The sequence below is a fragment of the Hippoglossus hippoglossus genome, chromosome 5 (assembly GCF_009819705.1).
Source record: "Hippoglossus hippoglossus isolate fHipHip1 chromosome 5, fHipHip1.pri, whole genome shotgun sequence".
Lineage (NCBI taxonomy): Eukaryota > Metazoa > Chordata > Actinopteri > Pleuronectiformes > Pleuronectidae > Hippoglossus > Hippoglossus hippoglossus.
In genome coordinates, this window is record NC_047155.1 from 5709615 (window position 1) to 5728589 (window position 18975).

An 18975-nucleotide genomic window follows, 5' to 3' on the forward strand; every position below is an offset into this window, starting at 1 on the left:
GCAAAACAGCGATCCTGTTGATGCCCATCCCTATGGCAGCTCTATTCTGACAGATAACGAAGCCATGACGTGAGCCATGATTTAAATCATAGACTGTCATTCAGTAATGGGAAGTCTGCCTGCTGGCATGGTGTACACGCAGATGGAATTTAAGCCATCATTTGCCAAGCTTTCATTGGCCCCTTTCCCCATTGCCACACTTTAAACACTGTGAATGATCCATACTTAATCAGGCTGCTTACAGGCCCAGTAGATTCCCATAATCTCACAACTTTGCACCGTGTCGTGATAAAACAAGCCCTGATGGCCTTGAAACCATACATAAACATTCGATGCCCACATAAAAATTTCATAAAATCTACGCTTTAATATGCAGTCTTACAGTGTTACTGCATAGAAGATACACATGTACTCGTGTTTCCGAGAAGCCATCATGAATACATGATGGCTCCTTGACCTACTGGATGAAACAGAACCGAGACACGTTTTGTCAGCCTCTGCTCAGAACACCTAGCCGAGTCCTCTTCCTCCTGCAGCCCAGAGACAAAGAGTGCTAAGGGAAAAAAAAAACCTTAACCACAAGCAATCTGTTGAAATAGGTCATTATGTTGGAGGCATACTGTGAATGCACCACATCCCCAAATCAATACATGAATTGCTATACTTAGTAAGAAGGTCGAAAGGAGGAGTTTTAAAGACTCTGCAAGGAATGAGTGACATCAATATATCAGCGCCTAGTTTGAGGGGGGGCCTGCTTCTTTTAGATGGAAATGGCTCAGAAAATGTCTTCTCCAGTGCGGCTTTCTCTCTGTGGAGAATTGAGATATTAATCACGATGGCTGAAAATGTCACATGCAACTCTGTGTTAATGCCATAATGTTAACCTTCACAGTGCTACTGGGAGATTATGTACTGACATATCTGTGTTTTGTGCACAATTATTGTTATTATCCTGCTGCACAACAGCACCGTCGCATGAGCAAGGTATTGTTTTCACTCCTGTCTGGGGCTTTTGTAAAATAACCCTCCAATGCATGGACAGGTTTTCCTCAAACTTGGTGGGAATATTGCTTGGGGGGGTATTTACAGTTCGACAAAAATGTGATCTGTCAATCATGTCACATAGAAGTCAGGAAGTGGCGTGACGACGGTTCGAGAATTCATTTTGTAAGGTATCTCGGCATCCTATCAGAGTACATACATGGCATTATTACAATAAGAAGAAGTAAGTGTTGCCCATTTGGGGAATGCATGGCACGGACATACATACCACTCCTCATTGTAACTGATTTAATGGTATAGTTAAAAGCATTAATTAAATGAGTATAAGAGGCGTATACTCTCAAAGATTTACGACAAATAGCTCTCAGTAACGTTCTGTACTTCAGCACTGACAAATGAAATCCATAATGTGAAGTAACACAAGTCATTTACAGCCCTAAACTGCAGCAATTCATTCTTAATGTAGGGGAGAGGAATCCCCTTCCTTGCCAAGTGCATAACATCATGTAGTGTGGTTAGCACAGACATGGTATGGGTCTATATTGTATCTTGATTTTTCCTCCTTTCCTTTCACTTCTTTCCATTGAACAGCTTCTCTGTCCCCCTGCGTGCCGACAAGGTCTGTCTTCTTGTTTCAGCCCAAATCCTCAGCATCTTCATGACTTTGCTCGGTGGAGGAAAAAAAAAAAAAACTAAGACAAGGGGGGGAGCAGATTCAAAACAACCTCATTAATAACTATGACTAATGTATTCCAGACGGCTCTTTAAGCCTGTTACTTCACAGAGAAGAGACGCCCGCATTGTGAGGGGAGGCAGTGGTGGTCCTGGTGTGTGTCGAGACGGTGCCACACTGAGGCATTTGGCAGCGTGGAATGAAAACACCCCGCATATGAAAATGCGGCGATCCCCCCCCCCCCCCCCCCCCCCCCCACCCCCCCACCCCCCCACCCCACCTAAACCACCAGAAAATAAATTCTGTAGAGACCACACAGCCTTGAGATGACCATAATAAAGCAGAACACTGGTCCCAGCACAAAGTGAGCATTTCCCAGGCATCAGTGCACTTAGAGGCCAATCAAGGCTTTGTAGTAAATACTGCTGGGCGGTTAATGTCCGATGGAGAGGAATTGGGTATAAGATTTTTCGGTTTGGCCTCAACGTTTTAGTGCCTGTCTTTCTCCACTCAGCTTCCCTTTGAATCACATACATTTAATGTACAGAGCTTTGCAGCTCAGTGAGTCCATGTTTTTAGAAAATAGGAAATCAAATCCTGACCTAAAGTACCTCATATTTCCTTTTTAATGCCAATACTTAAAACCCAATTGAGGAAATGGATCTTCCACAACCTATGTCATCAGTTTTGTAGGGATCTATAATCTGAACTTGAATAAAGAAATATAAAAAAAAAAATACTGTGTAGATAGGTAGAGCAATTATCCTATTGAAAAAATAATTAAAGATACTGATCTATTTCTTGTAGTAGCCATGTCCTCTCTTGGAAATAATTATATTTTTTGCTCATGACCAATTCAATTCTTATTCATCAATACCATAAATTTCAGTGCCTAGAATTAGCAAAACCATATGTAGAAAAGAATAGCATGGCAATAGTACAGCCTAATAAAACTAAATTAAACTGTAATTACTGTCTAATTTTCAAACATGATGGGGACATAAAAACATTATGATATCCCGGCACTGTGCTTTCACTCGTGCTTTGAGGTGCACAGGAAGCGATTGTTATTTTTTCCACACAAGGCAAAACAGAGCGGGCTTCTCATTAGGTTGTTGTTTACAGTTTCACCTCCTCCTCCATATAAATTCAGTATAAACAGAAAATCCCTAAGGTTTTACAGAATAAACGGTGGGAAAATAGCACTAATCACAACGCAAAGACCTAGAGGTGGTGCAGAAGAAGAAGAGGGAGGAGAGGGGGAACATGGGGAGATTATTCTCACCCACAGACAATTGGTACAGGGTATAATGTACTGGTAGGAATATTTTAACTAGATAAGGATTAGCCTGGCAGATTATGCTATGGCTTTCATCTTCCAAAGCATGGCTGTAAAAAAAAAAAAAAAAAAGGTATCCTCTCCATGAACCCGGTTCTTTACAAGACTTATAAGAATGAAAAAAAAAAATAACAGCGTGTCGAACGGTACCTTTTGGCTGAAAGCTCGGGAATTCCACAGGAGAGGGCGAACAGCTCATTATATTGAAGTAATTTATTTGCTTAGCAGCTGCCCATGGGGAAGTAAAAAAGTTTTAACATCCAGAAAATTCTGTAAGTAGTCCATTTACAAAGCTGAGCTGTCCCCCGCAGCAACGGAAGACTATCCCCCTTCAACAGGGCTGCAACAATTAAACCAGGCCAATGACGCCGAGGTTGTTTTCCTGCTCAGCCTCAAGTACACTCGTCCCGCGCAATTACAGGCTTAATTGAGAGGTGTGACAAACAAGCAAACGTAGGGAGGGGACATATTAAATACCACAAACAATTACAGTGTGCGACAGAAAAAGCAGAAAAGTATCCATGGAAAATTTAATTGAACAGCATCAGGAAAATGGAGCACTCAAAGTATTGTTGTTTACCAGATGTTGTTTATGTTGACAACTGCTCCAGGCTTTGTCAACGTATATATTGGCATCAAAACACGACGGGTCTAAAGAATTTGTACCATTTGTCATGATTGCTATGGTTGTCGATTACGTTCGTACAGCGTTATTGGTCACGATAATCCCGCCCCCCCAACCACTGACGTAAGCAGCTCTTTCTTCCAGACCAGCCGTTTTGTGCCGGAAGTCAGCAAACTAACTAAAATAACTTTGTCTGTTTAAATTATTTTGTGGTCGTTGTGCGAGTGTTACTGTTTTATCAATATATCTTGGGTCTTGACACTTGATATAGTGACGGACATCGGCCGTCTATCTTCTGAACAAAATGTTACTCACCTGGATTCACTCAGCACTAACCTGGCAAAGAAAACAAAGTGCAATCCTGCAGGGGTGGCACTTGAGAGCTTAACTCAACATTGACGGGGCTTTAGTGGCATGTGTTCAATTTCAAACTCAATAACCACTCGGAAACCTCCCAAGAAGGGTGACGGCAGGATCCTTGGCTACGCCGCTCCGACTTTCTGAGTTGACATTAGCCGGTGGATTTCTAAACATTTTGGAATTAAATCCCATAGTAAAATAAATCTCAATATAAACTGCTTGATTTTGTTGTTGATTTTACTCAAACAGTGCAGAGGCCCCAGTGGCTAGATAAGACGTGTGCAGACACAACCACCTCCAAGGATTCACAGAGTTTAACAGAGATTTTTGTCCTTTAATCCAGAGATTCGTTCTGTGTCTGTTGGTTTTTCTTATTTGGTCTCCAGCACTGGAGTGAGCTGTTAATTAAACACAGCCTTTTTTGTTTTCCATCGGGAGCAGCATGGTGTACTGTCTGAATCTAAATCACTTTGATTGCCAAGTAATTAAATGCACAGGAATTTGTCTTAATGACAGTGACAGAGAGACATATCAACGACGAGGGAGATTTACAGAGTACGCTGACTCATTGTACAAAGCAAAGTGGACATTGCAGTCTCTCATTAGAGACTTTGGATTTATACATCTTAACTGTGTATTCGCTCAAAAGTTTTCCACTGTGTGTCATTATTTACAAGTGGAAGATGAAATACAGACTTTTGTTTCAAAAAGGTCGAAAAATGTTTCCTTGTTTCTAGGTTGACATCCACAAACAAGGATGCAGAATTCATATAGTGATTCAAAAGGAACCGTGTCCAGAAATCTTCTCAGTGCAGACAACCAAGTAATCCCTGAGCTGAAGTCAAAACATCACTCACAACACACTGCAAGTTTATAGCCTGGATATTCTCTCCCTGTGATATCTTCCTTCTCCGACGCTCAAAGGGGAGATCTCTCGCGGTTGTTACTGCAGTATGTTGATGAGTGGGGTGAGAATTAAAACACATAGGAGGAGAAGAAGAGGCAGTACCCTTGTTAATATTTCTCTCCCCCCTTTTCCTTTCCATTCTGATCCATCTCTACCCTCTCATCTCCCGGCCTCACCCGTGTAGCCGTTTAATCTTTAATCACCTGAAGTTTAACAGGGGAGACGTCTTTGTTGGTGGTTGATGTTACTTATTTTAGAATCCATTATAGTTCTGGAGCGTATCCTCCGTACAGGATGAAATGCCGTCTTTACTGTACTAGGACTAAGTGAAAGTCAAAGTGAGGGCCATTACAGACTGCAGTCAAACAGTTACATAAGTCGCTGTCGTCGATGTTCTTCTCAAAAGGAACCAACAGTCGAGCAATTCAAATAAACTGAAGAGCAAAACAAAGACTGGCTGGTGAAATATATAATAAACAGATGCTTCTGTAATTCCACTCAACATCGCGGGGCACATGTTTAAGCTGAGCACACGTCACAACATCAAGCACCTTTGTGTGCAGGGTAACACTATCTTGCTGCATCTGTGTGATGTTCCGCGGGATTGAATGACCATCCTGTGTGAAGCAGAATATAGACTCAACAGTTCCAAGTGCATTAATGAGTGACCAAGAGGTTAACTGTGTGAGAGCAACTGTACTCATCTCTTGGATACGACAAAATACAGATGGCCTGTAGATGTCATCGGAATGGATAAACTTTCTCTCCACTCTCACTTTTCGAACAGCTCTTATGTAGGTCAGCGGCATGCAACACAAGACGCCGCAATCTTCTCTCAATGTTGCCCGAGTTCTAATACATCATTGGAAAACAAGGTCACCTATACTCAAGAGGGATTTCTGTCTTTAACAGTGAGCGCGATTGCTTCTCATCTTTTTATCCAGACAGATGCTTGATCCATCAGTCTACCGTAGCCGAGAGAGCAACTTGAATCCTCTAACAGGACACGAGGCGAGGACATCTGAGCGAGAGCACATGGGGATGTTTTGACAAAGCCGTGGCCTTGTCCCTGATGAGAAAACAGAGGCACATATGGAAGGATCACTATATAGTACACAGATCTCATTTCCACTGTGTCAGTACAGCCTGTCCAAAACAAAATTTAAAAAAAGAAGAAATATAAAGGTCTCAGGGTTGTCACCCAACTCCACTTTCATGGAGAAACACCAGAGAACTGTCTGTGGTCATCAGGGACTCTGGTATCTCTGGACTCAGGGAAAAGACAGGAAGAGGTGTCGGAGGCAAGAAGCAGATCTGCCGCAAGCCTCTACAGTCCATGAGATGACCAAATATTGTAAACAGAAAAGGAGAGGCACTGGGATTATGAAAGGTCAGACTGTCTGAATGTGCGATTCAAAAGATGATGTGGGATAATAAGGAGGTTGACGGAGGGGCATATGGAGCAGAGGCTGACATGCGCAAAAACATATGGAAAACGTTTACAGGCTTAGCAGGCCATGATCTTTGAGTTCAGGGAGATTCGCAGGGATCGGAGGTCACGTTATCACATCCACATATGATGAATGGGCTGTGAACAAAGGCTGATAAAGTGCTTGTGTGTGGCTGTGTGTTCCTAAGGGTACACATGACTGCCTACTGTAAATTGATTTGTGCACTCACTATGCGGTAATGTATATTGGAAGGGCTGTATGTGTGTTTAATATCGAGTTTTCTCTCATTAGAACTCTGTTCCTCATTAAAGGCTCCCCTGCACTTTTTTTTTGCTTTCTCCCCTGCTGTATGGATGTGTGCAGCGTGCAGAACACAGAGAAAAAAGAAGACTGGCTGACAGAAAAAAAGCACCTGGCCATACTGAAACCCCATCTCAGTGGGTAAGAGGGAATAAAGGCTTCTGGATGTTCCCTGGGGCCTCTGCGGACAGAATGACACGTCTTGGAGCTCTGCCTGTTCCCCTCCTGCTGTTAGAACATCCGACACTGTGTACAGACCAAAGAAGCTACATCTATCGAATATACATCACAGACTCTTTATTGGGACTAAATGAAAAGATCAGTAATGGAAATTAAGTCATGTTGTCTAAGATGCCATTTAACAGGCAAATGCCGCAGTAATGAACATCTGTTCAGGCGCTAATTTGTAGTCCTTGTGCTTAACTAAACAGCTCGTATCAGCAAACGAAGCAGCCATGAATCTGAGAGAAGAAGTGCGGCTTTCATATCAACATCATTTTGCATGAATGCAGATTGTGTAGGCAGACTGTTGACATTTTGGTCCCTCTCTCCATTTCTTATTCTTTCCCCCCCTCTCCTCGTTGGCTCTCTTCACTGCGGCCCAATGCAAACCTCCCTTCATCTTTGTTTGCACAATGCACAATGCAGCAAGAGCCTTGAGGGGGTGTGTTTGTTTTGTTTTGCTTTGTGCCTTGTTCCAGCGCAGAGGACAGTCAAACAGTCATCGGCGTGGCTGTTCCCCCACGTGCGCTGTTAGTCAATTAGAGCTGCCATTAAAGACAGAGGCACCCAGGGAAATAAAAAGGCAGCAGCGTGGATTTGTCTGTGCTACGCTGATTTCCAACCCTTAAACCCTCTCCAGACGAAGAGGCTGCAATAATTGGGATTCTGACAGTGGGTTAGGGGGACTCATTTCCTGCTTTCACCTCCTCCCCTCCGCTTTTCCATGCAATCATGTCTATCCAATCATGTCTGCCCGGCACCTACCTTTGCACTCGATCCCCCTAACTCTCTTTATCTACAACCACATTTAGCTGGAGAATTACCGAAGCCTTTCCCTCCTTAATCTAATTCCAAGCAGCTACTAGCCACTACTGATGCCGACCTCACGAAGACACTGACATTAAAACAGGTCCTAGCGTGGTTGCGAATTCTGCACACAGCTACTTCAAATGCTTATCATTCATGTGACTTAGTGACTCTCCAAGGAGTCTGTCGTGCATGTGCAGCAGAATTTGCTATGCCCTTTATAAAGTACATCTGAATCTTGGAAGGGAGCCACTTCCTGTGAGTTAAGAGGTATGTTTGCGTGTGCATCAGTAAAACAGATGGAGGTCTGGCTGTTGTTAATTATAAACAATGTCACTATCTATTTTTAGGATTTTACTCTACAGGCTGGAATGTATTTTTGAAACCCTACAAGGACAAAATTGTCGAAAAAATTACCATATGCAAAATATGTGATATATTCAAATGTCTCTCACTTCTTTCCACTATCCAAGAATTCAAAGAATTTCTCTTTCTCAGACAACAGACTTGGTTTGGGCATCAAAATCATTTCTTACACCGTTGGTTTCACTACATGAGTGGACAAGCAGAATATGAAACACTTGCACTCCTCTGTCACATTGTGTGATGTGATACGTTGACTTTTCTAGCTTCAAATCTGGGCCACTGGGCCACACAATCTGCGCTGCTTGATTTATGATGGGGTTTTTTGTCTTCCTAAATACAGTAATTTACAAAAACATAACCAGGGCACGAATCATGCTGTTGTTATTGCTGTGACAGATTGTCTCCATGTGAATCTTCGCTGCTCCATAACACGAGCCACACTCCCACAGTCGAGACCCTTGAACTCCCAATAGCATGGGGTTAGATGATCAGATTATAGTGGAAAAACACACATGGGCATTGTTGAGGGAGTTTGCAATTCCACCCATGAACATGGCTTTCTTTGTGCCCCACTGAAGGGAATTCTTTTCATTCTGAAGTGAACAGCAAGGGCAAACAGGACCTCATGTGTCTGTGTGGTGCACCATCTCCTCAAGGCTCTGAAGGGAAATCAGATCTCTCTTTTCAGGGCCGTCTCTGCTGAAAGGCCCCGGTGTGGTTCCTTCACTCCCATCACTTCTTAGAGAAGAAACTTAATCTCACTTGTAAGACAATCGCAGAGGAAAGGGCCTCCGCAATTTGATGTAAGCACCCCCTTATACCGTCAATATTTTGACAGATTTCATGACAGCATAATTATTTGCCGGGATCCCTGCCAAGGATTTAATTGTTACATGCGTAATTACACGTTTAGTTGCGGAGATGTTGGAACAAAGCATTGGTTGTGTTATTAATATTCCAGTACAAATCGTCTCTTTCATTTTGGTAGCTTTATACTGTCTGTGGCTCCATAATCTAGCTATGAAAGGGGATATCTTACAAACCCACTGAGGGCACCTCTCCCTAATCAATTCATTACCCAATAATATCAGCAGGCAAAGGCGCATCTTTTATAGATCAATTCCATATCCCTCTACTGGCACTTGAAATGAAGAGACTGACCACAGTTCCAAGCACCGATATCAGCTTTCGCTGTTCAGGAAGATGAGTCGAGTGCAGACCAACTGGTGGCAGCTTTCCATCAAGAGGGGCTTCCGAACAATGGAGGGACCGCAGACTAATATCTCCTTTATCTAATGGTTTTACTTTCTTTCCTTTGTTTGCACTGGAGCAACTATTGGAGCCTTTTGCATTTTGCTAAATTCCAAAGTTGCATTCTCAGACAATGGCTCCTTCTCGCAAAGCTTTTATATTCAGACACTCAATCACATGAGAAGGGAGGGGAGATGCTGCGTCTGTTCAAGGGCTGCATGCTTCCAAAGCTGCACTTGAGGATGGATTGCATCACAGCGGCGTGACTAGGACGTTCCCATTTCCAATGCTCCTTCGAACGCAGGCACCAAATGCATCCTTCCATTCCCGGTAAATGTAGTGGCTCAAAGTAGCTAATAATGCACCATTAAGGGAGGGAGGGGGAAACCTGGTGACGCAAAAAGGAAATCCTCCAAGGACCGGGCGGTCTCATTTCAATTCAGCCTTTACGGGCCCTGAAGACCTCATCCTCTGAAGGAGGTGGCCTCTGAATTAATGCACATCTACAGTGATGGTAAGAATGTTGGAAATCGACCTCCACATATGTGCTTCTGTCAGGAACCCTTCAGTCTGTCTGTGAACTCTGCAGTGCTCTGACCTACAGTCTTCACGACAGCAGTAGAGCTGATGAAGAGCATGGGCTGAGTGAAGATAGTTAGAAAGCCTGTGCTCTGCAGGTAAGGAAAAGTGAACAGGCAGCATGTTCCCGAAATGGTAGCTACATATTTTTCCAGGCTGAAAAAGTCCCATGCCCAGCTCTGCAAGGAGATAAAATGGCTCAACATGATTTCCCCGTTGAGCGGCTAGCATGTAATGTATAATCCCGTTTAGCACAAAAGAAACACCATGACTGAGGACACCCCTGAGATGTTCATATCCAGCACCAGCAGTGAATTACATGTAGGTCAGAAAACAAGCAGATTTGTGTAATTATGCATGGATGTGGATTCAGAGTGGTTTGCTCCAGCAGGGTAGCTGTCGTCATGTGCCCCTCATTGGTCTGTATACCTTCAGAAGGAGCCTGGTGCTTGTCCTCATTAGCAGTCACTGAAGGGCCTGGCAGTGTATTTGTTTGTGAATGTGTGTGTAAGAGAGAGAGAGAGAGAGAGGCGGCACCCATCCCATTTCCCCTCCCAGAACACAGTGACTGGGGGGATGCTTGTGATTTGTGGCTGGACACCTGGGATGAGGTTTTTATGGGAGCTCAGAAGAACATAACTGAACATGCTCTGTAGACAAATCCAATAAAAAACCTTTGGTTTGCCAAATTTCACTGTGTATGTCTGTTGAAAAACAGCAGGAGGTCATGTTCATTTTCATGGAAATATGTTGATGGCTTCAGTTTATACCTCGTACATTATTTGACCATTATTTGATCATCAACTGATTTGGAATGAAGAGCTCCCTGGAGCAGCGTACAGTGGAGAGTGCACTACCTAACATAAATGTATGGATTGTATCATTAGCAGATATGATGAAAATGTATTTAAGAAAACAAAACATACCTCGACAAACTGTCCCGTTCTCCACAGCTTCGTTCCCAGACTTGCACATGCAGCGCCCGATGGGCACCATCCACTCTCCATCTCCGTTGCAGTACAGTTTAATTGGCACATCCACCTCCTCTGCGTTAGGGATACAAACACCTCTTGCAGCAACAAGGGAGGTGCTCTCTGCCCCCGAGAGTGTCTCCCCGAACAACGCCCCGTTCGTGATGATTCGGGGACATTTCCGGTAGAAGACACGCACAGCGATGAGGGACATGCAGCCACCATAGTCCTGAAAGGCCAGGTAGAAGCCATTTCGTGACACCGGGCCGAAGCTCCGGACCTCTGTGTTGATCTTCATCACTCTGCCTCCCAGGTCCACCTGGGAGAAGCTCTCATCTGCTGCAATGGTGTCCACCTTGATCCAGGGGTTCTCCATCCAAGCTGGTGAAGTCCGGGTGGCCGTGTCGGAATCAGATTCATAGTAATAGAGATTAAAGGTCTCTTTGCAGGAGCCTGGCACGTTGGGGATGCTACTGCAGTCCCTGACAGAGAACTTCATCTCTACGTGGATCCGCTGTGCGCCCCGACGCCGGATATACTTTGTCCGTACCCAATTGTTCTGATTGTTGTCAAAAACATTGCAGACCTGGTACGTCCGGATGGTGTTCATGTTTTCATCGTAACCACTCACCTCCTCCCACTGTTGGAAGAAAACAGACAAAAACAGTGAATTAATAGTTTTTCCTTCTCATTCCTCTGCAAAAGACATTTAAGGATTAACAATGTGGCAACTGAGGCTTATAGTTAAACTGATTCATTCAATTAAGTGCAATTCAGCTGTCAAGCATTAAATGCTCCTTATGTTTCCGATTAATATAAAGTGTCGTAAAATGCCCAGAGATTCTTATTTAACCACAATAAAAAGACTGTTTTCACATCCATGTAATTCTTTGATCTCTGTAACGATTAAGGCACAACTTTAATTAAACTGATTACATAGTGCAAATGCGAGACAACCTTTCACGCATGTCATCCATTTTCTTGAGGTAATATAGGTTAATCAAATTTAGTTAAGTAAATTAAATGGTTTCACATAACAATAGCCCAAGGTTTGAATTATATTAGAAAGAAACAACACATTAGAGTTTCATTACTATTTTTGGGTGAGTGTTAAATAACCAAGATATCCTAGAGATGCATCTTTTATGTTTATGTGAAAAGCTGCTGAGTTTCAGTTTTAGGGCACTGACAGTGTAGCAGCCGGATGTCATCTGTTACCTGGCGCTTAGATAAACAGCTAACTAATCATTCCTGTCACTGAATGTAAGAGATTTTAAACATTAACTAGAACGACAGTCAGTAGAGTGCATACCTCCAGTGAGGGCCAACACATTGACCTCATAAAACCATATTTAAATTTGACTAGAAATTCACTAAATTGCACAAACTGAGAAATATCAGTCGACTAAACATGCCTGATTTTTTAATCGTGATCCATGAATTATTCTCTGAGAAATCTCTCCATCTTCAGTAGTTTGTGCGTAATCCAGATAACAAGCAAACAAGCAAATACAGACAAAAACGTGCTTCCTTGGCAAATAAAGTGACCAACAACTCTCTAAAAAAAAATATATACATATATATAATCTTCAGATCAATTTACTTTCATTTGATCTTATCAAAATGACAAAGTGCAATTAATGATTTTACATATAATTTGTATTTAACTATTCTAAAAACTCAAAGGAGGTTCAGGCAGCAGGAACTATTTGAATTTTGGAAAGTGTTAAATATGTAAGCTCTACTTTGTAGAGGCAGAGAGCTTTGATGTTCTCTCTCCTTTCCTGTCCTGCATTGAAATAATCATTCACATGCTGTAATGCTTAAAAAGAAACTGGAGACGTGACGTTAAGTCACTTGAACAGTGCAGAGAGGCTCTGGTTTATATGACGGCGTGTCCCATTTTTTTATTGTACTGTATCTTAATAGGACACATTCATAGCACATACCTTAATAGGTTATTGACATTGTAGTGAAAGGTTCTTTCACTACAGTGAAGCATTGAGGAAACATGACATTAAATTTCCACAATCAAAGTCACACTGAACTGGCATAATCATATTACACAGGTAATCATAGAAAGAATAATCAAGGGGTAAATTTCACCGCAGGTTTTCTGGGTATGCTGCTCTACTTCAAAGCTCACACACACTGCACAGCCATTCAAGTCCTGGCTCTGACTGTACAGACTCCAGATGCAACCTCTGTGGTTTCCTTCCCATTGGCCAAGGATCAAACACGCTTTTAAACACCATGCACCCTAACTACTGAGCAGGTCCTGACCTTGACCTCAGCATCTCAGCCAAGAAAAAAAAACAAAAAACTGTTCTCAAACCCCAAGAGCCACTTTGCATCAGCTGCACCCTCTGCTGCTTCTGCTCTGCCCTAACCCTGCCTCCCCCCCCTTCACTCTTCACTTCACAGCTGATATAATTTCTCAAATTAGAGCCCTCTTAGTGAGGATTTTGACAGATTTTGATGGGGTTGGGAGAAGAAAGTCAACCCTCTTGTTGTAAAAGCAGCATTTTATCAAACATCCTCCGACTAATTAGAAGAGCTTTGGTTCTTAATTCTCGTGTCCTAATTAAACACAGCGAGTGTGAGGCTTAGCTCAGCCCAAACCATCAACACGAGCCAATCCAATAGAGGAGTGATGTGCGGCCAAAAATATGAAATCCCTTTCCCAAACTTGAGCAATGAGTAAAATCAAAGTACACCTCATGATACACAAATGTGGTTCAGTGTGGTCAGTTTTCTCTGTACTAACTTCAAACAAAGCAATTGTGGCTTGTGTTGTTATACAAGCTACCGGTTGTTGGCGGGTTAAGGATACATCTGTCTCTTGGCCCGTGCTGACAGACATCATGGTCCCAGGTCATGAGCAGCCATTGACCTTCCCACTTGTTGATTGGCAGTGGGGAGGCTGTGGGCCAATTAAACAAGAGCGGACAGGCCGCAGAGAGCAGAGGATTGGACAAACACAGTTTAATAAAATTCATGTGGAAACAGGTGGGGGTTGCTGCTAATGAGCGACGCGGACAGGGGATACTGCAGGGGATAGTGATGCGGGGGGAAGGGTTAAGCCAGGCTAAAAAAGACCCCAAACAAAATGTGTTTTGATGGAGGGCCCCTTTTTGTCCTGTCATGGCCTCTTTGGCCCTCTTTCATCACAGCCAGTGGAGGGAAGCAAATGAGGCATAATAAGAGCCTAACGATCAAGCGCCGAGTGTGAAATTAGAAGAAACGTCTTCATTTTCACAGCTTTTCCCCCTGGCCCTTTACCGAGAGTGCTGTAAAAGGGTGGTCATGTGTTTTAAGTACAGAAGGTGGAGGTAACACTGGTGCTGCATGTCAGGACGGATTAGTTAGAGGGGATGAGCTGCCCTCATATGACGATGGAAACAAAAACTCCAGCTTATTCTAACGTTTGGCAAAATGTTGTTTTTCTGGTTTCCCCGAGTGTGCAAGTCAACAGCCAGAGGGCTAACTGCACTGAACAGTTCTTTATTATATCATATAAAGCTGCTTAAGACCAAAATTATTTGCTTAACAACCAAAGGCATAAAACATCTTTGAGACCTCATTTATTATATTCTGGGCATTTATCAATGTTATTAAATGTAATGCTATTAACTTCAAGGTAAACAGGAAGCGGGTGTTGATGTTTTATTGTTGTACACTGGATGTGCTTCCCTCCTCTAAGAAAGCCCTCACACAAAAAAACACACCCATAGTGATGAAAAAGCATTGGTGTGAAACAGAACGCACGACTGGCTCCAAACAAAAGCACAATGTTTTATGTTTTAATTGCTCTCGTCTGGCTCTAATAATTCCGGGACGAACAGTGTCTGTAAACAAGTTTCAGTGTTTGGTTTAACCTGCTGGGTGTTACCCATCCATTACTCCAAGCAGACTAAAACAAACGCCAGGAATCCTCCCGTGCGATATTTGAAGCTTTGAGTATATAAAGTAATTTTCACTGAACTGTCAACAGACCCCGAAAACATTCTGTTGTATTATCACGTGAATGTGTGTTGTTTGAAAGTCATTATAAAGTCTTTGTCACTACCAGCATTTATTACATACTTACTATTAAAAGAACAGAATGCTGCATTTGCACTTTTACATTCACATTTTACAGTCACATGCACACAGCCTCTTCCTGCACTGGAGCTGGGCATTATGGACAAAATCATATTCATACTAAACAATTCAGTAAATAGTGATAATTATCATGATTCATGAGTCATATTCTTTTTTTATTTTTATTTAGACAAAAGACTCAATTGTTGCTCCCAAATAAAGGTTGTGGTTTTTTGCTCTTCATTTATGAGCAGAGAATGACAAACTCTTGACAAACAGTAAAACAATAAACTAATTTAAGGTGAATCAAGTATGTGTTTCACCTCCTAACTGTGCTTCTCTTGATCTATCACTTTCAGTTTTCTCAGGGAATAATTCATGGATCTTGATAAAAAGAATAAGACACATTTAGGAAATAGATGTGTAGGAGTGTGTATAGTTTGGTGCAAATTGATTTAGAGAGACTGTCGGCTCTCTGCAGAGGTACGTTTTATGCTCCAGCTCTGTCCATCAACTGTTTCAGAAGTGTTCACATCATCTTTATTTTGTTCAGAAAACTTTTTTCCCAAAACAGGTTTGGGTTCATGAACTGGTAACCTGTAGAGGCTGTAACTTTTCACAATGCTAGCAGCAATATTGAGAGACCGACGCCGTGCACAGAAAACTTATGTGAGGAGTAAATATACAGCAGACAGTGGTGGTTAGGCTGTGGCAGGTCTACTCTGTGTCAGCCGCTCCTCTGTTCCTCTGGAGTTATATGAGCTGTTACAGTCCAGTGACGTTCGGCGAGAATGAGGCTGAGAATCAATATCTCTGCCACTCGAAGAGTGAGAGGAGAGAGAGAAAAGTTCAGCTGACCTGCAATCCATACGTCTCCATGACAGTAGGTCGCTGCTTTATCTGTAAAGCCAAGCGGAAAGACCAGTCAAGGCTGAATTATAGACTGGAGTTACCACTACAGCTGAGACGATTCAACGAAGAGAGCTCTTTGCTTCGCTCAACAACCCAAACGATAACATTAGTCCAGGGTCTCGTAACTCCTCAGACCTCTTTGTAGCAGCTAATTACCAAACCCTTCTGCAAACACACATAATGCAGGAGCTGCTGCACACTGCTGCGGATTTATATTTGCTTCTGACGTTTTAAACAAACCTGGTTTGCAGTGACCGAGCGTTGAAGGGTTCAGTGTAGCACTCAAGGCAAAACACGTCAGGTGTTTGTATAAAGACCTTAATCACGGCCACAGCCTCGAAGGGATTAACAACAGTCACAAAAGATAACTTCCAAATGTTAATCCTAAATGAAAAACAGAGGAAGAATCAAGCATCAGCAGCCAACAGCCTGCAGGGAGACTCATGGTTGTCAATGTGTCGCTCCTTATATTACCCTGCTGGGACTATATACTCTACTCTTATGCATTCATACCGAAAGCAACACAGTCAGGTTGTCAGATTTCTCAATTTCCTGTACATCTGTGCTACGGGGAAAACATGCCAGCACACACACGGTCAACAAGTTTGTTGGCTGCAAGGAGATGACCACAGCTACACTCCTCACGAACTAGTTGTCAACAGCAAGTCAGAAAATTGTGATAAATACATAGATCTGTCTGGCAAGTGCAAGTGGAGGAGTCGTTGATCGTCGGTGCAGACACTCAAAGCTGTCTGACGGACTGTAAAACTGTTATTTGGAGGACTAAAGGAAGAATGGACCCATTACTGCACATACCACAAGTGCCAATTGAAATTTAAGATGTTATTTTGTAGCTTATTTCCGCTTCTTCAGTAACTAAAGGACAGTGACAACGCAGCCGTGTATACCTGCAAAAGGCAACAACACTAAGAAACAGCCTGTTGTACAAGCTACAGCTGGTCAGAATAAAGTGTCACATCAGTCACGTTGCAGTGTGAACGAACTGTCAAAATATTGAATGGATTCAGTGTTTTGACATAACGTGAACAGCGTATTTATCACATCCTGTCATTCCAGCGTTTGAATTAACCTGAACTAGCTTCTCCGTCCACAGGCACATTACATATCACTGCTCTATCACTGACAGAAGTAAATAAATTATTCACACAAAAGCAGGGAGAGAGACGGAGAGAGAAGGAGCCGGTGGAAAACTCCCGGGGAACAGTCGCCCTATTTGCAGTGGTGGGAAATCTGTCAGAGCAGGAGTGGCTTCCCTAGAGGGACAGCGGACAAATGACACCCACTCTCTGCATTCAATTACTACGAGAGGCCATGGGAGCCAAATCTTGCAGGAGACTGGGCTTCATAGAGCGCACACACACACACACACACACACACACACACACACACACACACACACACACACACACACACACACACACACACACACACACACACACTTAAGTAGAACTGTCTGCTGCAGTCAACTCCAATTACCACTGTCCACTACGTAATGCACAACATGTGAAGCTGGAGGAACAATTCCACCTTTTACCCCCTTACTCCTGCTTTATTCTTAAAACATAATTTCACAGACTTTAATTGTGAATCACAGCAAATTAGTGGTCACTTTAAAGATCCAGCAACTCCAATACAGTGAAACAACTTCAACAAATTGCTTATAAAGAAAAAGAAAGGCTATGTGGAAACAGAAATATGCCATGTTGGTCTGCCACACATGCCCACAATTAAATGTAAACAGTCTAAATCTTATTCCAGAGGAATTCTAATACAATATGCAGCATCTTTGATGACTCACAAGGAAATTATTTGTTATACAAACATTCTGCAGCATGCGCTGCTCCTTGCCGTCCTGCAAACCTCTCCCTGCTGTGTCCCCGGGTGACACCGGACATATCCCGGTACGGGGACATTATGACACATCCATAATGATAACCTAAGCCACGCACACTACCTCATTATGTTCTCCGCCAATGCAGGAGACATCAGTTTTCCTTCCACAGTCGCCCTGTGTGCTCCCCGCAGCCGGACGTCTATTTCTAAATGTCAGTAGTTCGGCAGAGTGGTGGCCAGCAGGTCAGGAGATCTGACCTGATGTTCGCACATCTCTCAGCTCCACTCCAGAAAAGAAAACAGTGACCACTTAACCCTGCTCCGCTGGTCGGCTATACATTACCTCAATGTCACGGCAGATTCTCAGAGGGTCAAGATCTCGGAGCAAGTTTACAAAGAGAGTAGTTGATGGAGTTTGAGTGAGAAGCAGTTCATTGTATTCTGATGGTCTATACATACACATACACACACACATATATATATATATATAAATAAATGTAAAGTTGCTGTTAAGCTGTGCCAGATATTTATATGCATTGCCATTGTTATATCATAATCGTGTTATGACATTCTGTGTATGTGTGCACTTGGGGTTAAGTCTTCACAAAGTTCCCCGGCTCAGACACATATCGACATGATATTCCAACTGTACAGACGGCCCCAGTGTGGGCGGAGTGACTGTTGTATTGATATAATCTCAGAACATAAGTTAGAGGACACCAAACTTCCTAAATTGCTCCAGGATAAAGTCTGGTTTGGTAAATACTGCACTAGTTCTGAATGTTTTTGGTTTTGCTATGAATAATGAAGACGTCATGCTTGTCTGGCTCAGGGACAGCACAAGTTTGGCTGTCACTTTACATAATTAAAAGGAGGGACTGCCAAGCCATGCACAGAGAGGGTTATAATATTTGGCTTACATAAATCTCAAGTGTTTGTTTTCCTCAAATCGCTTTTAAAAAACCTCACGGAGGAAGTTGATTTTATTGCTGTAATTCAAGACATTTCTTATACTAATAATTTGACAGGAGTTATTCAGATATCCCGTAAAATAAATGCGTGGAACCACACCAACTGCGATAACATTTCTGACTTAATATCACACTGTTACTTGTTTGCGTTTCCTTTGTGTGGCAAAGTATCACGTGTCAAGTTAGGATATATTTCATGAAGCCGCATAGAGTAGTGAAAGCCAACTGCTGGTGCGGCGCTCTGCTGGATGTTACTGATCCACCGACTAAGCCCGTGAAGCCATGCATATATGTGTGTAAGA

General features: G+C 42.8%; 1 protein-coding gene across 5 annotated transcripts in view; it reads right to left on the minus strand.

Moving 5' to 3' along the window:
• Positions 1–18975, minus strand: part of ephb2b (eph receptor B2b) — a 118403-nt gene that overhangs the window by 51171 nt on the left and 48257 nt on the right. For all 5 annotated transcript variants that reach the window (XM_034585285.1, XM_034585282.1, XM_034585283.1 and 2 more), the window contains exon 3: positions 10809–11493. In XM_034585285.1, coding sequence (XP_034441176.1) covers positions 10809–11493 — 685 coding nt within the window. The remainder of the gene's footprint in view (positions 1–10808; positions 11494–18975) is intronic.